This window comes from Lissotriton helveticus, chromosome 4_1 (genome assembly GCF_964261635.1).
Source record: "Lissotriton helveticus chromosome 4_1, aLisHel1.1, whole genome shotgun sequence".
In the NCBI taxonomy this organism is placed as follows: domain Eukaryota; kingdom Metazoa; phylum Chordata; class Amphibia; order Caudata; family Salamandridae; genus Lissotriton; species Lissotriton helveticus.
In genome coordinates, this window is record NC_136063.1 from 104,961,580 (window position 1) to 104,988,266 (window position 26,687).

Consider the following 26,687-nt stretch of genomic DNA (forward strand, 5'->3'; position numbering starts at 1 on the left):
TGCAAATTGTGTTTGTAGAAGTCTGCAGAGTTAGCTGTGATGTAAACCCCTAAGTATTTAAACGTGCTGTTTGCAGTCTGCAACGGGCAGCCGTCCGGTAGGCGCGGCGGTGGGCCATGAAGTATGTACATGGTGGATTTAGACCAATTAATAGAATAACTGGATGCCCGCCCATAAGCTGTGCAAACATCCAAAAGGGTGATTATAGAATGCCTAGGGGAGTTGAAATATAACAGGATATAGTCTGCATACATGGAGATCCTATCCTCCCAATCATTAGTCCACTTAAGTCCCTGAATCGTAGGTTCCCATTTTATCCATTCGGACAGAGGCTCCAAAACTAAGGCAAATAATAGTAGTGACAGCGGGCAGCCTTGACGCGTGCCCCTGGCTAAGGGGGAATCTGTCGATATATGGCCATTAGCTGTGACATGTGCCATGGGCTTTGTATACAGTAGGCGGATCCAGGCACAAAATCGCGGGCTGAACCCCAAATGGTGCAGCACCACAAATAGGAATGGCCAATGGACCATGTCGAACGCCATATGTGCGTCCAGCGAGAGTACTACTGCCGGCTCTTGGAGGTATTCCGCACGTGCCATTACTCCATGTAATCTTCTTAAATTGAGTGCTGTTTCTGTCGGGCATGAAGCATGACTGATCTTTATGTATGAGTTTAGATAAATGTGGCGAGAGACGCAGCGCTAACAATTTGGCGAGTATTTTGGCCTCGGCATTCCTGAGGGAGATAGACCGATATGATGTACATTGTTCCGCCGGTTTCCCAGGTTTTAATATAGCTACAATGGTAGCAGTACGTTGGTCCGGAGGAAGTTCTCCAGCCTCTAGGCTTTCAGCAAACATATTCAACAGATGTGGCGCAAGTGAGTCCGACATCCGTTTATATGATTCAACTGGTATGCCATTGGGCCCCAGTGCCTTGCCCTATTGTAATGCTTTAATAGCTAGTGTCACCTCATCCGTCGTGAGGTCACCCTCTAAGGATTGTGCTTCTTCTGGGGTTAGTTTGGGCATCTTAAGGTCTTTGATGTATGTTAATGCTTCCTCCTCCGAGATTGTAGAATCTGAGGAGTATGTTTTCATGTAATGCCGTGCTAACATATTTACTATTGTGTGTGGGTCTGCAAGCTACGCTTACCTTAATCCCCCAGAGACCTGTAAGTAGGACCACTTTTATTGGCCCTATCTCCATTGGGTAACATTGGCATCAGATACCAAATTTGACCTCTAGCCGGCCGCCCCAGTGCCTTCTGGTGGTGCAGTTTTGTCACTTATCTGAACGTTGCCTGGTACTGATACTGGTACTGATTCTTCATCCAGAAGCTCAATATTTTAAAATTGTTAACTTACCTACATATTGCTGGTTGTGTTTCCTTCTATAGGATAACATTGCATTGTTGAAAAATGCAGTGTCCACCTTTTACATTGAAAAGGATTGATATTGCAAAACCTATTTACATGCAACTAAATATATTTGGTTCCATAAAGTAAACATACTAAAAGTATTCTTTTACAAACCATTGGTCTCTGATTTAGTCACTGTCATCATTTCTTACGTGTGTGTGCGTGCGTGCGTGTGCGTGTGTGTGTGTACAACAAATGCTTAGCACTGCCCTCTGATAAGGATAAGCCTAACTGCTCGCCCACACTACCACAAAAGAGAGCATTAGTGTTATCTACTTTAATCTCTGTATACCAATAAGGGATCCGCTGGACTCTGTGCACACTATAACTCATTCAATATACAGAGCCAGCTTCCTACAGTCATCCTTGGTGTTAAGGTCAAATATTATTTTTAAAACATTTTAAGGCCGGAGTCATCATTTTTAATCAGTGCTCTAGGGTGTCATTCAGTCTATAAAAACCTTGTGGAATAACTCATTTAGATGCATGTGATGACTGTTATACTTTTACTAAATGTTCTGGATGTGGGATCTGGGGACATTTTTTCAGGGTTTTTCGGAGAAGGAATGATGATAATGTGAAGTGTTTGGTGGAAGATGAACAGGATAATGCCCATCATTCAGAAAATTACATTTGTAAAGAAGATAGGTGTGTTCTAAATGTTGGATAGGATGTTTTTCAAGTAAATGGAGCTGTTGAGAAGAAACCTATATGAGAAATGATTCTCGGAGGTGTCAAAATGAACATGCTGATTTAAGGATCACTGTATTGGATAGTCAACAGTGAGATGTGAAAGAGTCTTTTCGTTAATAGGCTAAGGAAAACCTAGAGGCAGTTGATGTTAATCCACAGTTTTATGGGCTAATGCACATGGATTTTGGGGTTCAGGAAACCAATGCTTGAAGGACAGAAGAGCAGAGTGTAAGTTGCAGAAAGAGAGCCATCAGTCTTAAGACGGAGGGACCAAGAGCGTTAGGGATGATACTTATTCCCAATAATTTGGAACCGGTGATGTTGGTGGATGGAGAAGAAAGAACAGCTAAAGAGATGTATTCTCCCTAAAGAATGGTCAACGGAACACCTGTAGCATGCATAGTTTGGTACACACTTTTTACACTGAAAAGCATTGAAATTGCAAAACGTATTTACATTCAATTAAGTATGGGCATCTTTCATTTATCTAACATATCAAATGAGGGGTCCAACTTTACATCACCTATGGCTTGTGTAGGGCTCCGGGTCGCACTGCTGTCCAGATGTTCGTTGGACAGCATTGTTATTTTAAGTATTATATTGCACGTACATTTGCATAAATACTTTTCAATAAAAATTATTATTCAAATCATTCGTTCTAAACATAGAAGTGTTTGGAGAAGTGAGCTAGAGGGATCTCATTCCACGGATGCCTACTTTGGCTCTGGTTTATTTAGATATTAACTTTTAAGTTTGCAGTCAATGCTTGAAGTAAAAGTAAGTGCGCCTGTGGTTCAAATACTTTGACTGCTGATTCAAAAGGTGTGCCATCAGTGGAGCGTCAGCATCCAGGAAATCTGTGCTTCTCTGATGTTTCTTATGACTCCCTCATGGGGCTCAATGTAAGAACCTTTTTCACAGTTGCAGAAATTTGCAAAATAGATACATTTGCTACCACAACATAGGCTTTTACTATGTATAAATCCCATGTTATGAGCCAGTAAACTCTTACCGATTCCAAAAAGGGGATTGCAAATGGCTATCAATTCCCAGTTTGGAAGGGGCATGTTGTAGATATCTCTTCAAAGTTTCAAATCAATGTGAGGGGTATCAAAGTTTTGTAACCATAATCCATTTGCAAAAATTTGAAAAAATTATAAACTCCCGAGTTGGGGTGCTGATCCATTTGCAAAGGCAAGAGTTCTCCTGGTGACCCCTTCCACTTTGTGAATGCCAACTCAGTCATTTTGAAGAACTTGTTTTCATAGTAGCCCTTTTCCTATAAGAAAAACAGGCTGCGTTAAAAAGTTTATTTTATTTGAAGGTTCATTAGGCATGGCGGTCTGTGATTCGCTACGGTTTCTCATTTTGTGAAGCAGCTTATGAGTACATAAGTTGGCTTGCAAAACCTGATTCCATTTGCAAAAAGGTGGAGTACAATTTGCAACTGCTTGTTATGGAAACTGTCTATGTACATCTTTGGTTACCACACTCTTTTTGGGGAAAAAACATAGTAGATATGTTAATAGGCCAATGTTTAATTTCTTAATTTCCTCAAGGAAATGAAAAAAAAATCTACAGACCACGAAGATGAGGATGAAGAAAGCAGTGAAGAGGAAGAAGGCTTCAGTAATTTAGATGCAGAAGAAATGGGTGGCACTCCACAGAGAAGACTTGAAGTGTTTACAGTCAGCTCCACTGAGTATCTAAAGCTTCGTGGGAAACTGAAATATGAAGAGCCTGCCAAGGTGTTTACAAAGGAGGAGGAAACAGGTGCAGAGTTTACATTGCTCAATATTCTGAACTGTTACTGCTTTTTAACTGTATCACTTATTTGTATTGGGGTTTTTGTACAGGATATAGTTCGGCAGCAGGATTGTTACCAGATTACATTACACCTATTGGCAACACAGGGCTTTTTAGGATAAATCCAGGTTGTTACTAAATTCCTGAACCTGTGTAAGTCAGAGTCTAGTGGAGTTTGAATAGGTAATTTGCCTGACCTTCGGCGACGTTCGACATCAGATTTAATGCACTAATGCTTGCCAAAGCTGTAAACTGACCTCCAAGGTTCAATTTTGTAAATCTTACTTACTGAGAATGTCCCCATGAGAGCAGTAAGGGTTCCCTCACCTCTAATTGACTGTTTTACCAAACAGCGACCCATCAACTTTTTGATTAGCAGTGGCACAAGAAAGAATTCTTCCATCTAAGGATGGATTTGAAGGTGCCAAACCAGTGCAGGGAGCACCATAGATGATAAATAACTATTTTGTATTCATCAGCTGTTAGGATAAAAGCAGAGCAGCCTTTTCTTAAGGTGCCCTGTTAGAAAGATTTTAGTTGCTTACCGTTGGTGTCATAAAGCCACAATATTGTTGCATTCAAACTGAGTGTCCAGTTACCGCTTTTAGTACTTGACTCTACAAGGGTAGCGAATTCAAGCTGTCAGGTCTTACTCCAGGATGTCAACTAAGACAACCCCTATAAATTGGATGTCAGTGCAGTACTTCACTGAACACAAGAAAATTTATTTGCTACAGATAAGTAAAATGCTCAACATATTAACCTATTTCCGGTAGCCATGCCTCCCTTCTGTTGTGCCAGAGATGCAACTGCAAATAAGTTTCTAGCACTTAAACATGCAAGTCCAGAAGAAGCACTAGGCCAGGGAGTTTGAGCAAGAAAAGCTTGCATATCAGTGAGAATACGGAAAGAGAGATGAGGGCATTATAGGAGAGGACTCTTGCCAGTACCACGTGGCAGAAGGATTTGAATACCGCCTGTAGCTTCTACCTCTTCCTCCTAATCCTCTCAAAGCGACCATAAAGACTGTGCCACTGATAGAGATGGGATGGTGCAGCTGCCATGTTTCAAGTTTGCTTGTGAGATGCAGAAGCTGAATGGGAGAGACAGGGCAGTGACTCCGTTTACTCTCTGTTTACTCTCCTGAGTTATTTTCCCTGAGAGGAAATGTAGTTAATCTTGAATTTTGGCAATGTCAGCATGAAGTATGAGTTCATGAAGGGTGAGTTTGTTAGACTATTTTTGCTAACTTCACGCTGTTCGTATGCCCTTGTTTGGCATTCAAAACTAAAAGAGGTATAAGTGTTTCATAATGTGCAGCTAAATGCTGCTCCAATTTGTCGTGGTTTTGAGAACATGGATTTTGTGACTCTCACCCTGGCATTATATTGTCTAGCAGAAAATGGGAATTTACTCCTTAATGTTGTAAAATATCCTCTGAAACCAATTAATACGCACAAGGATGATGATATGATCAGATAACAGGCAAGACAATTGTAACATTTTAGCGTATCTAACTGTATGGTAAAATGTATGCAAACTTGCCAGAGTTATGAAAGGGTACTAAAAAAAAGATTGAAATGTGTTACAGGTTGAATCTTAGTCTTCCGGTAATAGGTATTTTTTTAAAATTTATTTTCAAAGGGATCTCCGTTCGCGGTGTTTTTTGGGCAGTTTCGGCACACCCTAATTTAAAACCACAGTGATTGTAAGAATGTGAGTAAGAACATTGTAGTCTCATGAGTGATGAATAGGAGGAGGGAGACTTACAAAAACTTGGTACAATTTTATTGACTGATCCTCTAATGAAAGATAGATTGTGCATTGCATTTGAGACTGTTCATCACTGATTCTCATGTTGCTCATCCAAGAAGCTGTAGCAGCAACTAGTTGGCCACCAAGCCAGAGCTACAACGATTAAATGGCTTGCTCTGTTGCAAAGAAACAGTCCAGCGCCCTCAATAAATTTAGAGCTCTACGTCAGACTTTATCAGGCACATCTTCCTGTCATACAAGTAAACACAGTCGACCAAGACCAGAAGATTAAACGTGTACGTCAGACAAGTCAACCCACGTATCCCGTAACGAATCGAGGAAAATACCAGCCAGCACTGTTCTAATCTTTTTTACTCACAATTAATTCTAGGATAGTTAATATAAAGGTTTTACCCTAGCACTGCAAATGGACATTATATCACTGAGTGAAAGGGCCCATTTAAAGGACGATAATATTGGACCCATATATGCAGTTGTTATCCTTATGCACTAGCACTTTAGTTTTAACCTGGACTACTGCTTTTATGATTCTATATATTTTAGCGCACCCAGACATCCCAACCAGTACACGCACGTCGGCTACGAACTTAAAACCCTGTGTTCAAGGCAGATGGGCTACAGATCACACACTAGTGCATAGATCGCCATCTGGTGGTGGGCCCGTATGATTACACTTTGTTGTTGTCCTCGAAGAGTCTTTGTATGGTAGATGACTCCTCCTCTGGAGCATAGTGCGCATGGGCATCGACTCCATCTTCAGATTGTTTTTTTCCGCCATCGGGCTCGTATGTGTTTGTCGCTCGGTCCCGTTACCGATCTCCTTTCGATGCCCATTCCTTGATTTCTACCGTCGGTATCATTTTCGATTGCGCATCCTTCATACTTGCGTCAAAAATTCATGCACTACTAGATTCCGGCGATCGTCAGGGCCGTTGGTCCCAACTGCGCCATTGGGCCTTATGCTCATGGAAATAACACCCTTCAAGAAGTGCCCTCAGTGTGGACAAAAATTTCCCCACGCTAATCTACATGAGGTGTGGAATCTGTGCTTGTCCCCAGAGCACGAGAGACGAGATTGCCAGGCCTGTGCTTTGTTCAGGTCCAAGAAAACTATCAGGGACCATCGAGCTCGAAGAGTCATGGCAAAATCCTCTTCATCGACACCTGATCCCATCATACAAGAAACTCCAATCGATCTAGAGTCCGAAGAACAACAGCAGGAAGACATCGTCGTTTCCGAAGCAGAGGATTCAGCTTCGGGAGCCGAAGAACAAGACGACGATGACGTTCCAATTCCAGCTGGTCAACAGGTCGTGAGTACAAACGTCGACCCTGCTCACACCCCCATACTGGGCCAGGCTTCGGTTCCACCTCCACCTTCCAATCCAGGTACACACCGATCACAAACATCTGACGCCCCGCCTTTGGGCCCGGCAACAAAAACTACCAAGATGCCTCTATGTGACTCGGGCGCGAGTCAGTCTGTCGGTCCAGAGAAAGAAAAAGTCCTTAAACCAAGACTAAATCCGGTACCGAAGCAAAGCTCGGTACCCAAATCGGTTGAGCCGAAACCAATTTCTACACGAAAGCTATCGAACCGAAAACAACTCCGGTACCCAAACTAATCCAACCATAGACCACTTCGGCACCAAAACACACTTCGGCACCTAAAGTCGTCGACCCGAAGCATAGTTCGGAACCAATAACTCCGGATCCGAAAACATCCGATCCGAACAAAAGACATGAGCCGAAGAAAGCGTCTCACCACAAGTCTTTGGAACCGAAACCAAAATCTGCTCCAAAGACTGTATTAGACGCTGCTAAACCTTCTAAACAACTCGGCCCTAAGCAAGACAAGTCGGGGCAGAAAAAGGATGCTTCTACAGAAGTGCTTTTCCATCCATAACAAAACACTCTTCTTATTCCTCCAAAGACTGGACATGTAATTACTGTGCCTGCTAAAAGAAAACAGGATCCCCCCAAACACCTCCAGTCCCTCTCAAAAAGCATGCTCAAACTTCCCCTATCAGGGTACGTTCACCACTTCGCTCAGGTACCAGACTTTGACATTTCCCCTGTACATTCACCAGTTATCCCACACAGCCCTGCACCAGCAGATGATGATGAGGGTAATTACTCAGGGAGGATAGAAGATGAGCAACCGCTAGATGACCCAGATAATATTGCTGGACCATCAGATGATCTTCGGGAAGATGCACCAGATGCCCCAGATCTTCCACAAGATGACGCATACCCTTCTAGGGGTGCAGAGCAGGAATATCGACGGAGAAATATTGTGGGACATTAATATCGCCGCAGAAATATCGTTTGGAAGAAGTATCGACAACAAAAATATAGTTGACAAGAATATCAACTGACAGGTAAGTAATAACGTTTACAAAAATATAGTTGTAATAAATATTGTTTAAAAATATAGTAGACAGAAATATCGATATATTAATGGTATGCATTTTAGTGTTTTTAATGAGAATTTTGTCATTTTATTATGTTTTAGAATTTTACAAATTATTAATTTAAGTTTAATTTTGCCTTAGTAGTTCCGTAGCGGGTTGTGGGTTTATAGGGGAATAGGGTGGGAAGTAATTTAATTATATAAAATGAATTGATTAATTAATGTTTTAATTTATTAATTAATAATAGTTTAATAATTACTTGTTAATTAATTTCAGTCAATTAATAATTGTTAATTGTTTAATTTTAGGTGTGTGTTGTGGTGTTTATATGTGTAAATGGTGTGAAGGCTGGTAATTAAATTTTATTGAATAATAAAATATTTTTAAATTAATTACCATTAATTATTAATTGTAATTGTGTAATTAATTTTAGGGGTGTGTTATGGTGTTTATATGTGTAAATGGTGTGAAAGCTTGTAAGTAATTCATTTTTTATTGATCAATTAATACATTATTTTTCATTAATTAGTAAATATTAAATGTAATTGTGTAATTAATTTTAGGTGTGTGTTGTGGATATTATAGTGCTAAATAATGTGTAATTATTTTGTATTATCTATGTTTATAATAATGTATTTAAATGTATATAATAATTATGGTAATATTGGAAATTAAAGTTAATAAAAATGTTGATAGTTTTTTATTGTTTTTGGATCCAGTGCTTTCCCTACTGTTGCACTCACTGGAGTGGGAATAGTAATTTTTAACCCTACGCTATCCAGCGCTTTCCCTACTGTTGCACTCACTGGAGTGGGAATAGTAATTTTTACCCCTACGCTCTTCAGCGCTTTCCCTACTGTTGCACTCACTTGAGTGGGAATAGTAATTTTTACCACTCTGCTATCCAGTGCTTTACCTACTGTTGCACTCACTGGAGTGGGAATATTAATTTTTACCCCTACGCTATCAACGCTTTCCCTACTGTTGCACTCACTGGAGTGGGAATAGTAAATTTTACTCCTCCGCTATCCAGCACTTTCCCTATTGTTGCACTCACTGGAGTGGGAATAGTATTTTTTACCCCTACGCTATCCAACGCTTTCCCTACTGTTGCACTCATTGGAGTGGGAATAGGAATATTTACCCCTACGCCATCCAACGCTTTCCCTACTGTTGCACTCACTGGAGTGGGAATAGTAATTTTACCCCTACGCTGTCCAGTGCTGTCCCTACTGTTGCACTCATTGGAGTGGGAATAGTAATTTTTACCTCTTTGCTATCCAAATGTTTTAACTAATAATGTTTTTATTTTGTTATTAAATGTATGTATTTTTTTTAAATAGTTTAATGTATTAATTAAATATAGAATATTTTATTTTAAATTATTTATAAATGTTTTTTCATTTTTATAGAATTAATAAAGTTTATAAATTAAAGATAATAGTTAATAAAATGTATTTAAGTAAATATATGTACACATTTTTGGTGTTATATTAAATTAAGTTTATTTGTTATAATTAGTTAATCTATATATCTTTGTTAATAATAATAATATTTAATTAATTTAAGTTATGTTGTTTTTTAAAGTCGATATTTATTACATCTATACTTTTTACATCAATATTTTTTAGTCCATATTATTGTACTTACCTGTTTAAGTATAGGGAGTCGATATTTCTTATTTTAAATTATTTATAAATGTTTTTTTATTTTTATAGAATTAATAAAGTTTATAAATTAAGGATAATAGTTAATAACATGTATTTAAGTAAATATGTGTATATGTGCACATTTTTTGTGTTTATATTAAATTAAGTTTATTTGTTATAATTAGTTAATCTATATATTTTTGTTAATAATAGTATTTAATTAATTTAAGTTTTTTTTTTAAAGTCGATATTTATTACATGTATACTTTTTACATCAATATTTTTGAGTCCATATTATTGTACTTACCTGTTTAAGTATAGGGAGTCGATAATTTTTACATCGATATTTTTGTTAACTATATTTTTGTTATCGATATTTAAACATGGAACCCTTCTAGGCAATCTCCTCCAGATGACACTATAGGGTACAAACAACTCATTCATAGAGCAGCAACTTTTCATGGGGTCGATCTACACACTGATCCAGTGGAGGACGACTTTCTTATGGACATATTATCACCATCACATAGAACCACAACCATTTTACCAATGCTTAAAGGGTTTGTAAAACACGCACCTGAGGTATTTAAAGACCCTGTCAGGGCCTGGGTAATTAATCCTAGGTTAGAAAAAAAGTATAAAGCTGCTCCAACTGACGTAGCCTATATCAAGGGCTAGTTACCATTAGACTCATTACCATTAGTCTCAAACGCCAGGAAAATAGCTAATTCACAGACATCAGGGGATGCTCCACCCCCTGATAAAGTCCAAACTTTTAGATGCTTCAGGCAAATGCATGACATCTCAGTCAGCCAACGTCTGGAGTATTGCCAACACCCAAGCTTGGCAAGATATGATAGGGCTCACTACGATGAGCTTGAAACCCTTATGCAACATTTGCCAGACAAATATAAAACCAGGGCTTCTGACTTAATACAAGAAGTTAAGGTAATCACTAATACTTCCATCCGTTAAGCTCTGGATGCTGCTGATATAGCCTCAAGGGCAATAAATACTGGCATACTGTTACATAGACAAGCCTGGCTGCGCATTTTTGGTTTTAAACCAGAGGTACAAACCAGTATTCTTAATCAACCTTGTGACCAGTAACATACTTTTGGTCCTACAGTGAATACTTCACTAGAAAAAATGAAGAAGGATACTGACACTGCAAAGTCCTTGGGAGCTTTACAAACTCCCTGAGTGTCCTTTCTTCGCTCCTCAGGGGCGCCTCCAGAAATTTTCCAATGGATGCCGCCTCCTCTTCTTACAAAGCACCCACCCAATCCTCACCCAATAGAGGCTATTACAGAGGGGGATGCAGAGGCAACAACACTAAAGGTAAAGGCAGAGGTAACAACACACGTACTGCCTCAACTCCCAAACAGTGATTTTCCGACCCCTTCCCCCAGACCATTCCACTCCTGTCGGGGGGAGATTACAACAGTTCCTACCCGTCTGGAAATCCATCACAACAGACAGGTGGGTGAGACAAATAGTTCAGTCAGGTTATTGCATGGAGCTCACTTCCACTCCTCCAACAATACCACCCAGACAGCGTCCCATGTCACAAGAACATCTCACACTCCTAAAACAAGAAGTGGCCACTCTACTGCAGAAAAATGCAATATAACCAGTTCCAGTAGACCATCAAAACACAGGAGTTTACTCCCTATATTTCCTTATTCCCAAGAAGGACGGCTCACTCAGACCTATATTAGACCTGAGGGGGAACAACCTTAACAACGCAACTTTTACAACGCACTACCATTACAACGAAACTTTTACAACGCAACATCCATTACAACGCATGCGTTTACAACGCAGTCATTACAACGCACACCACTACAACGCATGCCATTACAACGCAGTCATTACAACGCATACCATTACAATGCATAGCATTACAACACATAGTACCCTTACACTATCCAACACTTACCCTACTGTTGCACCCCCTGGAGTTAGAATAGTAATTTTTACCCCTACACTATCCAACACTAACCCTACTGTTGCACCCCCTGGAGTTAGAATAGTAATTTTTACCCCTACACTATCCAACACTTACTTACATGCAATGTAATGTAATGCGTTGTAATGGTATGCGTTGTAAATGTAGTATGCGTTGTAGTGGAATGCATTGTAAAGGTAGTTTCAAAGAATTCGTTGTAATGGCATGCGTTGTAATGGTGTGCGTTGTAATGGATGTTGCGGTGTAAAAAATGCGTTGTAAAGGTAGGCGTTGTAAAAGTATACGTTGTAACGTCATACATCCGACCTGAGACCCCTAAATCTTTACATATAGTCCGACCACTTCCATATGGTCACATTACAGCAGGTCCTTCCTCTGTTAAAACAGGGCGACTTCCTTGCTACCCTAAATCTCAAGGACGCCTACTTCCACATTCCCATCCATCAAGCTCACAGAAAATACCTTCAATTTGTACTGGACGGGCAGCATTTCCAATTCAAGGTACTCCCTTTCGGAATAACTACAGCACCTTGAGTTTTCACAAAGTGTCTTGACGTAGTAGCAGCACACTTGAGAAGGGAGAACATCCATGTCTTCCCATATCTCGACGACTGGCTAATAAAAGCCAAGTCATACCACCAGTGCATGCAACGCACCCACCACACCATTCACCTCTTACACAGGCTTGGGTTCACTGTAAACCAAACAAAGTCACATCTCCAGCCATCCCTGTCTGAACAGTATCTGGGTGCCACAATAGATACCTCCAAAGCACTTGCATTCCCCAATCCAGCAAGAATACAAAGTATGCAAGCTCTTATACAAAAATTCTAACCGCAATACTCACTGACCGGTCGAGTGTTCATGCAACTAATTGGAATGAAGGCGTCTTGCATCTTCGTAGTACCGCATGCAAGATTCCAAATGCGCCCGCTGCAAGAGTGCTTAGCAAGCCAATGGAACGAGGCTCAAGGTCAATTAACAGATCTGGTGGTGTTGGACGGCTGGACCCATCGCTCACTGCAGTGGTGGAACACCAAAAACCTTTCCAAAGGATGGCCTTTCATAGAGCCAGTTCCACAGGTGGTGCTAACCACGGATGCATCCCTCACCGGCTGGGGAGCTCATTTGGCACAGTACAGGGCAGGTGGACACCGCAGAAAAAGCTGCTCCACATAACCCATCTGGAGTTTCTAGCCATTTTTCTAGCTTTAGAATCTTTCCAACATTACCTATCAGGCAAGGCTGTATTAGTCCGCACCAACAATATGACAGCCATGTACTACATCCAAAAACAGGGAGGAACACACTCCTTACAGCTCTCACGGCTGGTGCAGACCATATGGAGGTGGGCCATTCCTCAAAAAGTCTTCCTATTGGCAGAACATATACCAGGAGTTAACAATCAGGTTGCGGATCTGTTAAGTCGTCAAAGACAACAGATACAGGAGTGGGAACTTCATCCGCAATTTCTTCAACCTTTCTTTCAACAGTGGGGGGAGCCAGAAATCGATCTGTTCTCCACACACCTCAACTCCAAATGCCCAAGCTTCGCCGCCAGGTATCCACACCCATTGTCCAAAGGCAATGCAATATGGATGAGTTGGTGAGACAAATTTGCGCACGCTTTTCCGCCTCTCCCACTCATTCCGTTAGTGGTGCGCAAGCTGCAGCAACACTCCCTCACACTGATTCTCATTGCACCAACCTGGGCAAGGCAACCATGGTGCACCACACTACTAGAACTCTCAATGGTACCACATCAGAAACTAAAGCTCTCCACACCTGCTAACACAGAGCCATGGAGATAGCATGCATCCAGATCCCATGCAGCTCAACCTAGCGATCTGGCGCCTGAGGTCCTAGAATTTGGATATCTCAATCTCCCACCTGATTGCATGAATGTTATTAAAGAAGCTAGACACCCCACCACTAGGGCATGCTATGCAGCCAAGTGGAAAAGGTTTTTTATATATTGCACCAATAATATTAACCCACTAAATGTTTCCATCCAAAATATCATATGCTACTTTCTACATCTACAAAGATGCAATTTAGCATATTCATCAATCAGGTTACATCTTGCTGCTATAGCAGCTCACCTTCAAAACAGACAGCATCTGTTATTGTTCCTGCCATCAAAGCCTTCATGGAAGGCCTCAAAAGAATACTTTCTCCCAGGGTACCACCCTCCCCTGTATGGAATCTAAACATTGTTCTCACTAGGCTTATGGGTCCTCCATTTAAACCCTTGCATAACTGTGAATTGCAATTTCTTTCATGGAAAATTGCCTTTTTAATTGCTATTACTTCACTCAGAAGAGTACGTGAGATCCAGGCATTAACAATTTAAGAACCATTCTTGCAACTCCATCACAACAAGGTGGTTCTAAAGACAAATCCCAAATTCCTTCCAAAAGTCATTTCACCGTTCCATCTCAATCAGTCTATTGAGTTGCCAGTATTTTTCTCCCAACCTCAAACAGTTGCTGAAAGAGCTCTCCATACATTAGATGTCAAAAGAGCTCTCCTCTACTATATTGATAGGACAAAGCCATTTCGTAAAACAAAACAGATTTTTGTGTCCTTTTCTCCTCCACATGAAGGTAATCCCACTTCAAAAACTGGGATTGCAAGGTGGATTGTTAAATGCATTCAAATTTGCTACCAAAAAGCAAAACGCACTCTGTCATTCCTCCTAGGGCTCACTCCACCCGTAAACTAGGGGCATCTGTGGCATTTTAAGAGAACATTCCCTTTGATGATATCTGCAAGGCAGCTACATGGTCTACACCACATACATTCACAAAGCACTACTGTGTAGATGTGCAAGCAAAACAACAAGCTGCTGTGGGCCAGGCCGTACTCAAAACACTATTCCAAAACACTCCAACAGATACTGGTACTCGCCACTAATGGAGAAAACTCCTATGCAATCAATGCACTAGTGTGTGATCTGCAGCCCATATGCCTCGAACGGAAAATGCTACTCACCAGTAGGCATCTGTTCTTGGCATGTAGGGCTTCAGATTCACACACGCCCACCCGCTTCCCTGGCTGCCTCTATTTGTTCCAGTATTATCTTAATTAAATACACCATACATGGACATCTCTTTCTGTTCTCACACAACTTCATCATTTTCCCTAATGGCAAAAAACAATCTGAAGATGGAGTTGATGTCCATGCGCACTATGCTCCAGAGGAGGAGTCATCTACCATACAAAGACTCTTCCAGGACAACAACAAAGTGTAATCATCCGGGCCCACCACCAGATGGCGATCTATGCACAAGTGTGTGAATCTGCAGCCCTACATACCAAGAACAGATGCATACTGGTAAGTAGCATTTTCCTTTTACCCTCATTTTCCTTCATTCAAATCTATATTTTTATCTCTATACGTGAAAATGTAGCACAATTTTAATTAATTGAACAATAAAGATTTTTTATTGTCTTCTTCGAAGTAGCTGTAGCTGCTCAAAAGTTGGCAGAAAATAGACTTGAACAGAAGGGCAGGGCTAATATTTGTTTAAGTAATGGGCTAAAAAACCCTGCTTTGGCCGAAGTCACAGGGAAGATGGTCTCTTTCACAACAAGTCCTCATCTAGGTCACGGTCCTGCAAGCCCCGGCAACTCACTCACTTCCTGGAAGTCACGTGACGTGACTTCCAGGAAGTGAGTGAGGTGCACGTGACGTGACTTCCAGGAAGTGAGTGAGTTGCCGGGGCTTTTAGTAATTCACTGCCGCGCTAGATCACGGAGTGACGGTATGCACCCCTGCCGCCATTGAGAATAATTTAGCTACGTGAGCATAACTTCCGGCAGCGTCCCATGAGAGCAGATCAACGTATTTACTCCATGTTTATCCAAGGTCTGGAGGCATCTGGGCATCACTTGGGAGCCTGGGTGCCCAAACAAAAATTGTTTCAAGCAAAATGGGCATACTGATACATCAGAACCACATATGAAGGCAGTCATCCAGAAGACTTAAGAGTCTTGTTGGTCCTGCGGAGAACCCCACCAGTTTGAGGGTTCGAAACGCGTCGAATTGGTCCCAGGTCCGACAGACTGTGTATCTGTTGGTTGTTATAAAAGAAAAAGTTCAGCTTTATTCAGTGCGAAAAAAAGACAAAAGATTTCCGAATTTTCATGACAGTTTGTTTTATTCTTTTTGTTATTGTATTTGTATGTGTACATTGGGACCACTGTATATTTTGAGTGTCTGAATTTTGAGAGAGGTGTGTATGTGGTTCAGGTCAAATATGTCAGTTGTAAATGTTGTGTATATTTTGTACATATTTGTATAGATAAGTTGATGTTTATATCTTGTATGGATACTATGCACAAAAAATATAGTGTTTCCAAAATATATAAAGACGAACAATTTGAATAAATCATTAGATGGCGCAAATGACAAAGCCGACTTTTATGTTTTGTTCATAAGGGTTCAGTGGAAGATTTTGTAGGAGTCTGTCTCAGTTCTGGCAAACGTTTTGTTCCATATAGTATTTGACTCAGCCTGACTGAGTTCGAGTCAAGGCCCATTACTGTTTTTTTGGGACTGAGCACCTAAAGCCTGGCCAAACCTATTTGGAACCTCTCCTTCATTTTAGCGAGGTTTTGACAGATACTATTTTGGGAAACTGGGCCAAGCCCTGCTACTGGTCCTGGTCAACTACCAGATTGCCACAAGTCACCATCCTGCACCTGGGGACCATGACTTTCTTACCCAGCATCCTTTCCTCTGAGGGTCCGGTGATGCAGGCATCGATCAGTAAAGTCAACCCAAATGCATTCCCTTCTGCTGCTCTCGATAGGGAATCGTAAAGAATCAATCCATTTGAGCGTAGGGTTTTCTCATTCACCAGTCTGGTCATATATTCTGTGAGCGCTACATATCTCCTGGGTCGTTACTCCCATGCCTTAGGGAAATTGATGGTCCAGGTTTTACCACTTGTACCTGAGGGAGCTGTTCTCCCTCATGCCATGCAAGATGACTGTGACACTAAATGCACCGTTTGTTGCAGTTTTGACACCACTGACTCATTGGGTAGGGCTATTGAACCTGCGTCACCATCCAGAGACACACCAGGATGCAGTACACTGTTTATCTGGTTACGTCCAATCAAGCCTCATCAAAATGGCTTTTGATGGTTTCACAGCATTTTGGGGACAAGGTGGATTCTGCACTGAGGAACTTCACTTGGGTTGTCTGCAGCTCCATGTCAGCAGTCTTCCCAATTTTGCCCCCTTCATGGCATTGGCAGGGGGTTTCAGCATCACCAGCAGGTGCTACTGCCCAGCAGCCAAACCAGCCCTTATAGTGTCCATGGTTCCCATCGATCATATGGACAACAAGAGCAGCATGCTGAATAATCTTCTGGCTGCCGCATCCTCCACAATTCTTTGACTTGTGACACACAGACACACTGATGGCGGCAGGATCTGGCATATTCTTCTAGGGTGGTAGGTCATCATTTTGGACACATGGGTGTTACAGATCATTCAGTGTGGTTATCCCTGGATGCCCCTGACACCGTTTGAAGCACCACTAACGTAGGACTATTTGACAGGAAGTGTAGACTCTCTTGGCCAAAGGAGCCATATAGGCGGTACCGGTGTCTGCAGTAGGGCATGGTTGTGATTCCCATTAGTTTCTGGTTCCGAAAAAGAACAGAGGCCTCCATTCCACTTTTTGATCTTTGCTAGCTCAAAGCCTTCCTGTGGAAGGAAAAATTCAACATGCCCACCTTGTCCCACGTTCTGTCTTCCTGTGACCTTGGAGACCCGTATGATGCATATTTCCACATCCTCCAGTATTTGAGTATCTTTCACCGCGCTGGTGGCGAGAGGCATATTTTTGTATAGAGAGACTGGTTGAGTGAAAAACTGCTCTTTCCGTGATACAGAAGTGTTTTTTAAAATCTTTTAATCTTGATGTAATGTAATACTGTGTGGGCTTGCTTCTTTTTGCACACCCCCTTACACTTACCCTGATTCCCGTCGATCCCCGGTCCGTCACGGCTACTGGTGCCGGTTGAACGGAGGGACGCGACTCCTCCCCCTCTCTCGCCCAACTTCCTGGTCCCTCCTCCTATAAAAAGACATGGGGGCGAGGCAGCGCAGCGGACGTGCGCAGCGGGCGCGCCGATTGCGCGCCAAAGGCAAGCCCGTCTGCGCCCGTCTGCGGCCGGTCCGCGTCCAGCGCCAGCCACGCTGCCGGTGAGTGCAGGGAATATAAGAGGGTTGTCTGGTCTAGGTCGGATTTTTTGGCGATGAACACCGCTAAGCCGTGCCGGGCGACTAGGCTTGACCTGGCTAACTCTGATTTACCGCAGTCCTGTCTGTTCTGCGGCAAGGTACTTTGTGATGGCCCTATATCAAACAACTCACACTCAAAATTAAAAAATAAATCTACAGTTAACCCTCCGAGACTTTATTCAGGGCTGGCCTATTGAACTGCAGATCTCTCCCTAGGCACGCTGATGATATCTGGCAGTTACTGGCGGACTCTGAGTGGGACGCCTTATTTCTTACAGAAACATGGCTGAACGAAGACAGCCTGGCCTCCATTGCCCTGGCTGTCCCGATGGGTTTTAAAATGAGCTTCTCGAATAGAGGGGATGATAGAAGGGGTGGCATTTATGTATAAGGGCAAATACACACTGGCGTCCTCTACACCTACTACTATACCTGGCATAGAGGGGCTACATTTCTGTCTGCAAATTAACCCCCAACTGTCTTTAGCCGGGCTGATTATTTACAGACCCCCTGACTGTGCCTCAACCAATACTTGCGAACTTATGGACGTCATTGTCCAAAGCTCTTTAGCGCAATCACACTACATTGTAGTTGGTGATTTTAATGTCCATGCGGACAGGCCCAGCTGCCCGCAGGTCATTCAACTTATGACAACGCTGAAAGCAGCTAATTTAACTCAAATCATTACTGGACCTACGCACCGGTCAGGTCATATATTGGATCTGATTTTTTCCAACATACAGGATACGACAGTCAAGACCCCGCAACCATTGCCCTGGACGGATCATTTTTTAATTCCCTTCCTAATATCACTGCCATTTCACAATCAGACAAAGGGGAGACGGTCTTATGTGTGCAGGAAATGGAATAATATATCAGCAGACACCCTTTGTCCTGCCCTTGCAGTTGCTACCCCAGCTTTGACTACAGACGTGAATACTGACGCGGTTGCGCTGAATCTTTGGATAGGCAATACGGTGGAAGCCATCGCTCCAGCAAAACTCGCCACGTCTCGTAGAGAATCCCCTTCTGCCCCATGGTTCTCCACAGAGTTGATGGTTGAAAAAAGCAATTGCAAGAGGCTGGAGCGTGTATGGCGGGCAAAATTTTGTGAATTAGCAAAAATTTGCTATAAAAAAAGCCCTCCGCGGTCTTCACAAATCTATAAAAAAAGCCAAAAAACTATTCATCACGACTTCCATTCAGCAAGCGGAGCAATCTAGCAAAGAAGTCTTCAAGATTGTCCAATCCTTTTTCAAACCGAGGGTTATTGAGACTGAAGTCACTCCTTCGGAGAGACTCTGTGAAGACATCTCGGACTTCTTTGAGAATAAAATCATGAAAGTCTATGACACTTTCACTAATCCTGGCTCCACAGTAATGGCTGACACGGTTGAACATGGGTCCCTCTCCCCTTCCTTAGTTCAATTCCATTCTATTTCCTTCTCCGAGGCACTGGATGAAATAAACAAATGCAAATCAGGGGCCCCTGATGACCCCTGTCCGCCCAAACTCTGGAATATGATGTCTGACGCAATTGTTATGCCACTCCTACATATTTGGAATACGCCCATTGCATATGGGGTGTTCCCTGAGTGTTGGAAACATGCTACACTTCTTCCTCTGAGAAAGAAACCCAATGGTGCCCCTGAGGATCTGAGCAATCTCCGCCCGATCTCCCTACTAGCAGCCCCAGGCAAAATGCTTGAAAAGTTGATACAACGTCAATTGAACAGCTTCATTGAGGAAAACGGGATTCTGCATGAAACGCAATCTGGTTTTAGATCAGGTTTCAGCACCGAGACCGCCCTCATTGAGGTGGCTGAGTCGATTAGGTGGTCCTTAGATTCAGGAGCATCAGCTATGCTGGTGCTCCTGGATCTATCAGCCGCGTTTGATACGGTGGACCATGGCAGACTGCTGCAACGGCTGGAGGATATTGGTCAGGAGGACAAGGCACTGGGATGGCTCCACTCCTATCTTGATCGCTCCCAGAAAGTGGCCCTGGGTGCCTTCTCCTCTAGGCCAAAACGCCTCTGGTGTGGCGTTCCCCAGGGGTCTGCACTTAGTCCTTTACTTTTTAATGTTTATTTAGCTCCACTCTTCACCTTGATTGCCAAATGGGGGGTCAAGGCGATTTCGTATGCAGATGATACTCAATTAGTCTTCCCCTACTCAGAAGTATCGGAGTCAGCTTTTAGTAAAATGAGGGGCTGCCTTCGAGTTGTGGCCTGCTGGATGAACACCAATAAATTAAAACTGAACGCAGGTAAGACCGAGGTGGTCTTTTTCGGCAAAAATACACGCCTCCCCTCGGACCTGTGGTGGCCACCTGAAATGGGCCCTTCACCGACCCCCAGCACCAATGGAAAGAACTTGAGGGTAAGATGGGATGACAGTCTCTCCTTTTCTTCCCATATTCAGCAAGTCACATCAGGGTGTCTTCACAAACTTAGGAATCTCCGCAAGTTTCTTTCTCTTCTACCAGAAGATTGTCGCAAAATGGTAGTCCACGCGACTGTCCCATCCAGACTAGATTACGCGAACGGCCTCTATCTTGGCTTACCAAAATATTTGGTTCAACGTTTACAGATCGTGCAGAATGCGGCTGCGAGACTGATAAAAACACATTTCATTTAGACAGCGTGTCTCTCCGCATCTGCGCGACCTGCACTGGCTCCCAGTGGCTAGCAGACTCAAATTCAAAGCCTTGACCCTGGCGTTCAGAGCTCTTAGGGGCACTTGCCCTAACTATTTAAAACTCAGACTTCCTCGCTACCATCAGGAGAGGCTCTTACGCTTAAATTCCCTGTTCCCGCTACTTGCCCCACGAGTCAAAAAAGCTCGACTCGGAGGCAGGTCCTTTTCTGCTGGCACGGCGAAATTGTGGAACGCCCTACCGCCCTCCATCCAATCTGCCATGACTGAATCTGGATTTAAGAAGCAATTAAAGACCTGGCTCTTTATGCAGAAAATCTAAGCCTCCCCTCTGCTATTCGCTCTGCTTTACTGCTCTCATAGCGCCGGGACACCTCCTTGTGAGGTAGCTGTTCGCGCTCTACAAATATCAGTATTATTATTATTATTATTATTTCATAAATTCAGATGCTGGAAGCATCCCCTTTGACGAGGTGGGAGCCCCACATTATATTCTAAAGTAGTAGCAGGAATTAACATAGCTTATAATGAATGGCAAAATACATTGAATTTAATATTGTACTCACTTCATTTAAAAAGACCCAAACTACAACCAACCAGATGGCAGAACCCTTGAAACATTCCCAGCAGCGGCATCTTCCCACAGATTTTCACTGCACGTCGTGTGAGAGGGAGTCTCCCTGAGCTCTGCTCAGTTCTTCTGATTTTGTTATTCCAGATTACTTCAGCTGTGTTCCAGTATTCAACTTACCATTGCTCCACATCATTCCAACCACAGATCAGCAGACTGATAGAATATTTCAGCAAAACTGTAAAGATATTGAAAACCTTTGACTAGGGCAATGTGGAATGACTATACCGCGTGTGTTGTAGACTCTTCCACTAACTCTTAATAATGTTACCCATTTGTCATATATATTTTTTGGTGGCCAGGAATAAAACCTGGCTCTTGTCTGGATACTATTTATTGATCTGGGTACCTTGGGAGTATCTTGGTAAGTGGTCCATTCAATAGGCAATCTCTTAAGAGCAGCCTTAGCCTTCCATATCAAAATGCCTGGAATTACTATGTATGAAATGGGTGGATAATGAATGTATGGTTACAATAGTAAATGCATACTGTATTAATACTTATTGTATTTTCTCTTTTTTTTTTTACTTAGAAATTCCTGCATTAAAGGCATTTGCCATTCAAACTGCCCTGCGATGTGGCATGGTTGCTACAGAAAAAGTAATCCGAAGTGTGGCCTCCATCACAAGTCATATCATCAGCTATTTGACAAATCAGAAAGCACAGGTAACTATGAGATATTCATATTAGTATAAAAGTAAGTAAATATTTACTTTTCTACTTTTCTTTCAATACACTATGCACAGAAACCCTAACCCCTTTCATCAGATGCAGTCATCACTGAGGAAACGTGTGCTGAAAGAAATAGCTAAAAAAGTTCCTGTTACTCCAGTACTGCACACTGGATCTCTTAATCGTTTACATGCCTTAAAGCTTTCAAGTCATCGTGCACAGAGAATCCTTCATAGCAACATATTTTTTCAGGGGGTGGGGGGGAAGTTATATAGTGCGCACTAGACCAAAACTTATCAGAGCGCTTTACACGAGCACCAGTTGCTTTATAGACGGACACATTCATTATTTTTTTGTCTTGTTAGACATGGGAAGATTAAGTGATGTTCCCATCATCACAGGATGTTGTGTCCCTGCCGAGACTCTAACCTGGTTCCCCAGCTACGAGGTCGACCGCTCTAGCCGCTGGACCACATCCTCTCCCTAATATTAAGTCAGTTGTGGCAAAGAGTGTTCATTTATCATTTACAGATGATCCACACCATCATGGGAGCCATGGTAGGACCAGCCCTTCCTAGAGGCTTTTGTGGTTCTGATTTTCTACAGAATGTCTAGTGGAAGAGAAACGGCCATTGCGATGCTCTTTCTAGATACTTTTTCCAAAACTAGTTTTGCATTCAAGTTCTTGTAAATGAAAGAAAATGTTACTGCTGTATAGAAACATTATTCTCTGTTCACATTGGGATCTGCTCCAGGTGCTGGACTCTGGGGTCTTTTGTCCCGTTTCTGTATGTTGGTACTTGATATAAATTCCCCCTCATGTCTAAAACATGCAACAAAACAAAAATCTCTTTTGAAACTGTTGTCCAACCTGTGTAGCCTACAAAATGTTTTAAAAGGACCATCACGTTAAAAGCTTAATACTGATTGCACTTTGATCATATCCCACAGGTCTATGACATTTGTAAAAAGGCGTTTACCAAAACTTTAAAGAACAGAGAGGGCGGCTGATTTTCACCTTTGAAAGGGTGTCACTCTCTGAAGATATTTTTGTTTCCTTTGACAGCTATGTTTCGTACCTTATGCAACACAGCCAGGTGTTGCCATTGTTGGATTATCTCAAGTGTCCCAGCTGTCAAAATATTTAATATGAGGCATCCCATATAGGAATGCAAGTATATACCCCAAGTCTCTGTTTTCTCTCCTCTTCCCCAGTAACATCGACAATAGGTTGATGGACAGGGTTAACTATGTGATAACTTAATGTGGCTCAAAATGTCTTCCCAGAAAATTTGGTCTTTCCCAGCTCTTCTCTCGGATTCCCACTTAGACAGATCACTGGAAATGTTATGAGAAATCAAAAGTAACTAATATTGGTTTTTACGTTTAGGGACAATTTATTTTATATTTACATAAAGATCTTTCCTGCTGCTGAGTCCTTTTCAGTTGGAGGGGAACAAGACAAGTGGAATGGGCCTATGCCACAGTGCAACCAAAATCTATGGGAGTCTGTGTTGCTTTAGTATCAAAAAGGTACCCGTGAGTAAGTATCTTCTGCGGGAGACTTAGAAGGGCTGTAATAAGGAGACAGTGTTAAAAAGGTTGAAAAAGGAGTCTTTGGACGGAAGCCTACCACGTAGAGAAGAGGGGGAATGCGTTTCAAGCAATATCTACGTTTCCCACAGTAAAGATACCCAAAATACAGGAACCTAGTATTCGAGGAATATGAGTTGTAGATCATATACTTGTGCATAGATCGCCATCTGGTGTTGGGCTTGGATGTTTGCACTTTGTTTTTGTCTTGGAAGAAGTCTTTGTAGTCACAAGATAGGTGAATCCTCCTCAGGATGACAGTGTGCATGGGCATCAACTCCATCCCCAGATAGTTTTTTTCTGCCATCGGGTTTGGATGTGATTTGCTGCGCTCCGGTTCGGTGTCGTTCTAGAACCCCCTTCGGCGCGCAATCCTTCACCACTCAACGGTATTGTCTCAATCGCGTTTCCCTTTCGACGCGCATCTTCCACCAATACAAAATCATCGACCTAGATCTTCGACGCAGGCCATTGGGCCTATCCGCGCCAATCACACCAGCAGTCATTGAAAGAACTCCTTTTAAAAAATGCCCGTTGTGGTGCTAAGTTGCCACACACGGACTTGCACCAGGTTTGTAACCTCTGCCTCTCCCCCTCCCCTGAGCACGAGGACAAGAACTGCGAGGCCTGTGCATCTTTCAGGTCAAAGATACCATCCGTGACCGTCGGGCTCGACGTCACGAAATGTCCACGAAAGCAGCTCGGTTCCGGACATCTTCGGAGCAGATCCCAATGTCCAGCCACAACAACAAGCTGATGAAGGAGAGAGATCCGTCTCTGAGGCCTACAACTCCTGCATCGAAGACGAGGCAGTCACACCAGCTCAGCGGTCGGTGAGTACCGAGATCCCTCCCCTAACCAACTCCAAAAAAAGACTCCGGTAACACCTTCGCCCTCCGGCTCAGGTGGACACCGGCAACACTTTTCAGATGCCCTGCCCTCGGGCCCGGCTATGAAACCGAAAGAAAAGCCTCCTGGCTTGGTCTCGAGCCAACCTTGTCCCAGTGCCGACGAGTCACCCTAGGCACCGTAATCCAAAACTAAAAATGTGCCACACCCTTCTTCATCGGCACTGAAAACAGCCTCAACGCCGAAGCCCTCTGCATCGAAACAAATGAAGGACAAACATTTGGAGCCAAAACATTTCTTGGTGCCGGTGCCACAAACTCTTATACCAAAAGCTAAAGAGTCCAAGACCCCGCAGAAAAATTCAGAAACCAGGGCAAAAGAACATTCTGACCCTAAACCTTCGGCACCAAAAAAGGACATTGGTCCCAAACAACAGTCTGTGCCAGATTTTTCGGATCCGAAGCAAAAAACACTACACATTGACCCAGAAACCGGTCGAGTTGTCGCCAAACCTCCTAAAAAGAGGAAACTGGACACTCCAGAAGACTCTGGATACCTATTAAACAGAAGGAAATGGGCACTAATAATTCCCCACCTCTCTCTTTCCTTCTCCAGCTGATCCTAGTTTGTTAATTTCTCCAGCACACTCCCCAAGGCGTACATTTTCACCTCAACCACAGTATGATGAAAATGATTATACTGATGGGGATGGGAACGGAGATCCAGATAAGGATGATGACGCGCCATCCCACACAATATAGATCCTTGGGATGATTACAATACACATCCCGATCCACACAATGACCTGGACCTCTGCCACCAGATGATAATGTTGGATTTGTGCAACTAATTAATAGGGCTGCTCAATACCACAGGGTACAATTACACTCTGATCCCTTAGAGGAAGACTTTTTATTGGAAACATTTGCACCCTCACAAAAGTCTACACAGACCCTGCCAATGTTAAAAGGCATGCTAAAACATGCACCTGAAGTGTTTAAAGACCCTGTCAGAGCCAGGATCCTTGATTCCAAGGTGGAGGATCCTCGATTCCAGGGTGGACCAAAAATATAAGTCTCCTCCCAATGACCCAGTGTACATCAGAGGCCAGGTCCCTTTGGATTCTCTTGTGGTGCCTACTGCACGCAAGAGGGCTAATTGAGAGAGCACAGGCGACACCCCACTCCTGATAAGGAATCAAAACTCATACTCATCTGGAAAACGAATTGCGTCAAGGGCTACAAATCATTGAAGGATTGCCAACGCCCAAGCTTTGTTAGCCAGATATGACAGAGCTCACTATGATGAGCTTGAAAAGCTTATGCAACATCTTCCTGACCAATATAAAATCAATGACCTTATACAGGAGGGTAAACTAATTATCAACACATCTATAAAATGTGCCCTCGAAGCTGATACAGCATCTTGTGCTATTAAAATCAGTGTTTTACTTCGCAGGCACGCTTGCCTCTAGATCTCCGGATTCAAGCAAGAGGTGCAATCCACTATTCTTAATCAGCCTTTCGCCCAAAAGAATCTTTTTGGGCCCACAGTCGACACATCTTTAGAAAAGATGAAAAAATATACTGAGACTGCCAAGTCCATCGGGGCCTTGCAATTGGCTTCCCCTAGAGGCTCTTTTCGTTGCTCTTTTTACAGTGCTAGCTCCAAAACCACTGGCTCAGAACATCCCTCTTCATCATATAAAAGTCCCAATCAAACTACCTCCTGCAGAGGATATTTTTGAGGAGGATACAGGGGTAACAACAAAAAGGTAAGAGGCCGCGGTAACAACACCCTCTGCTCCCCCAACCACCAAGCAGTGACTTCCCTTCACTTGCCCCCGATCATTCCACTCCTGTCGGGGGCGGATCTCCATCACAACAGACAAGTGGGTAAGACAAATTATCCAGTGTGGTTATTGCCTAGAACTCTCCTCCACTCCCCCAAAGATGACTCCCAGACAACGTCCAATTTCCTCGGAACATCTGACTCTTCTAAAACAAGAGGTTCTCTCTCTATTTAAAAAAAATGCAATAGAACTAGTCCCCTCGCCTCATCAAGGCACAGAGGTTTCGTCCCTATATTTTCTAATTCCAAAAAAGGACGGCACTCTAAGGCCAATATTGGACCTCAGACCGCTTTACCTTTACATTCAGTGAGACCACTTCCACATGGTCACTCTAAACAGGTGCTATCACCGCTTCAACAAGACAACTTTCCCTCCACTCTGGATTTAAAGGATGCCTACTTTCATATTCCCATTCACCCCGCTCACAAGAAATTTC

The 26,687-nt window shown here is 42.8% G+C and overlaps 1 protein-coding gene across 4 annotated transcripts in view; it reads left to right on the forward strand.

The window, feature by feature from the left end:
• Positions 1-26,687, forward strand: part of NUGGC (nuclear GTPase, germinal center associated) — a 1,180,213-nt gene that overhangs the window by 644,793 nt on the left and 508,733 nt on the right. For all 4 annotated transcript variants that reach the window (XM_078686520.1, XM_078686521.1, XM_078686519.1 and 1 more), the window contains exons 15-16: positions 3,678-3,891; positions 21,818-21,951. In XM_078686520.1, the coding sequence (XP_078542646.1) occupies positions 3,678-3,891; positions 21,818-21,951 (348 nt within the window). The remainder of the gene's footprint in view (positions 1-3,677; positions 3,892-21,817; positions 21,952-26,687) is intronic.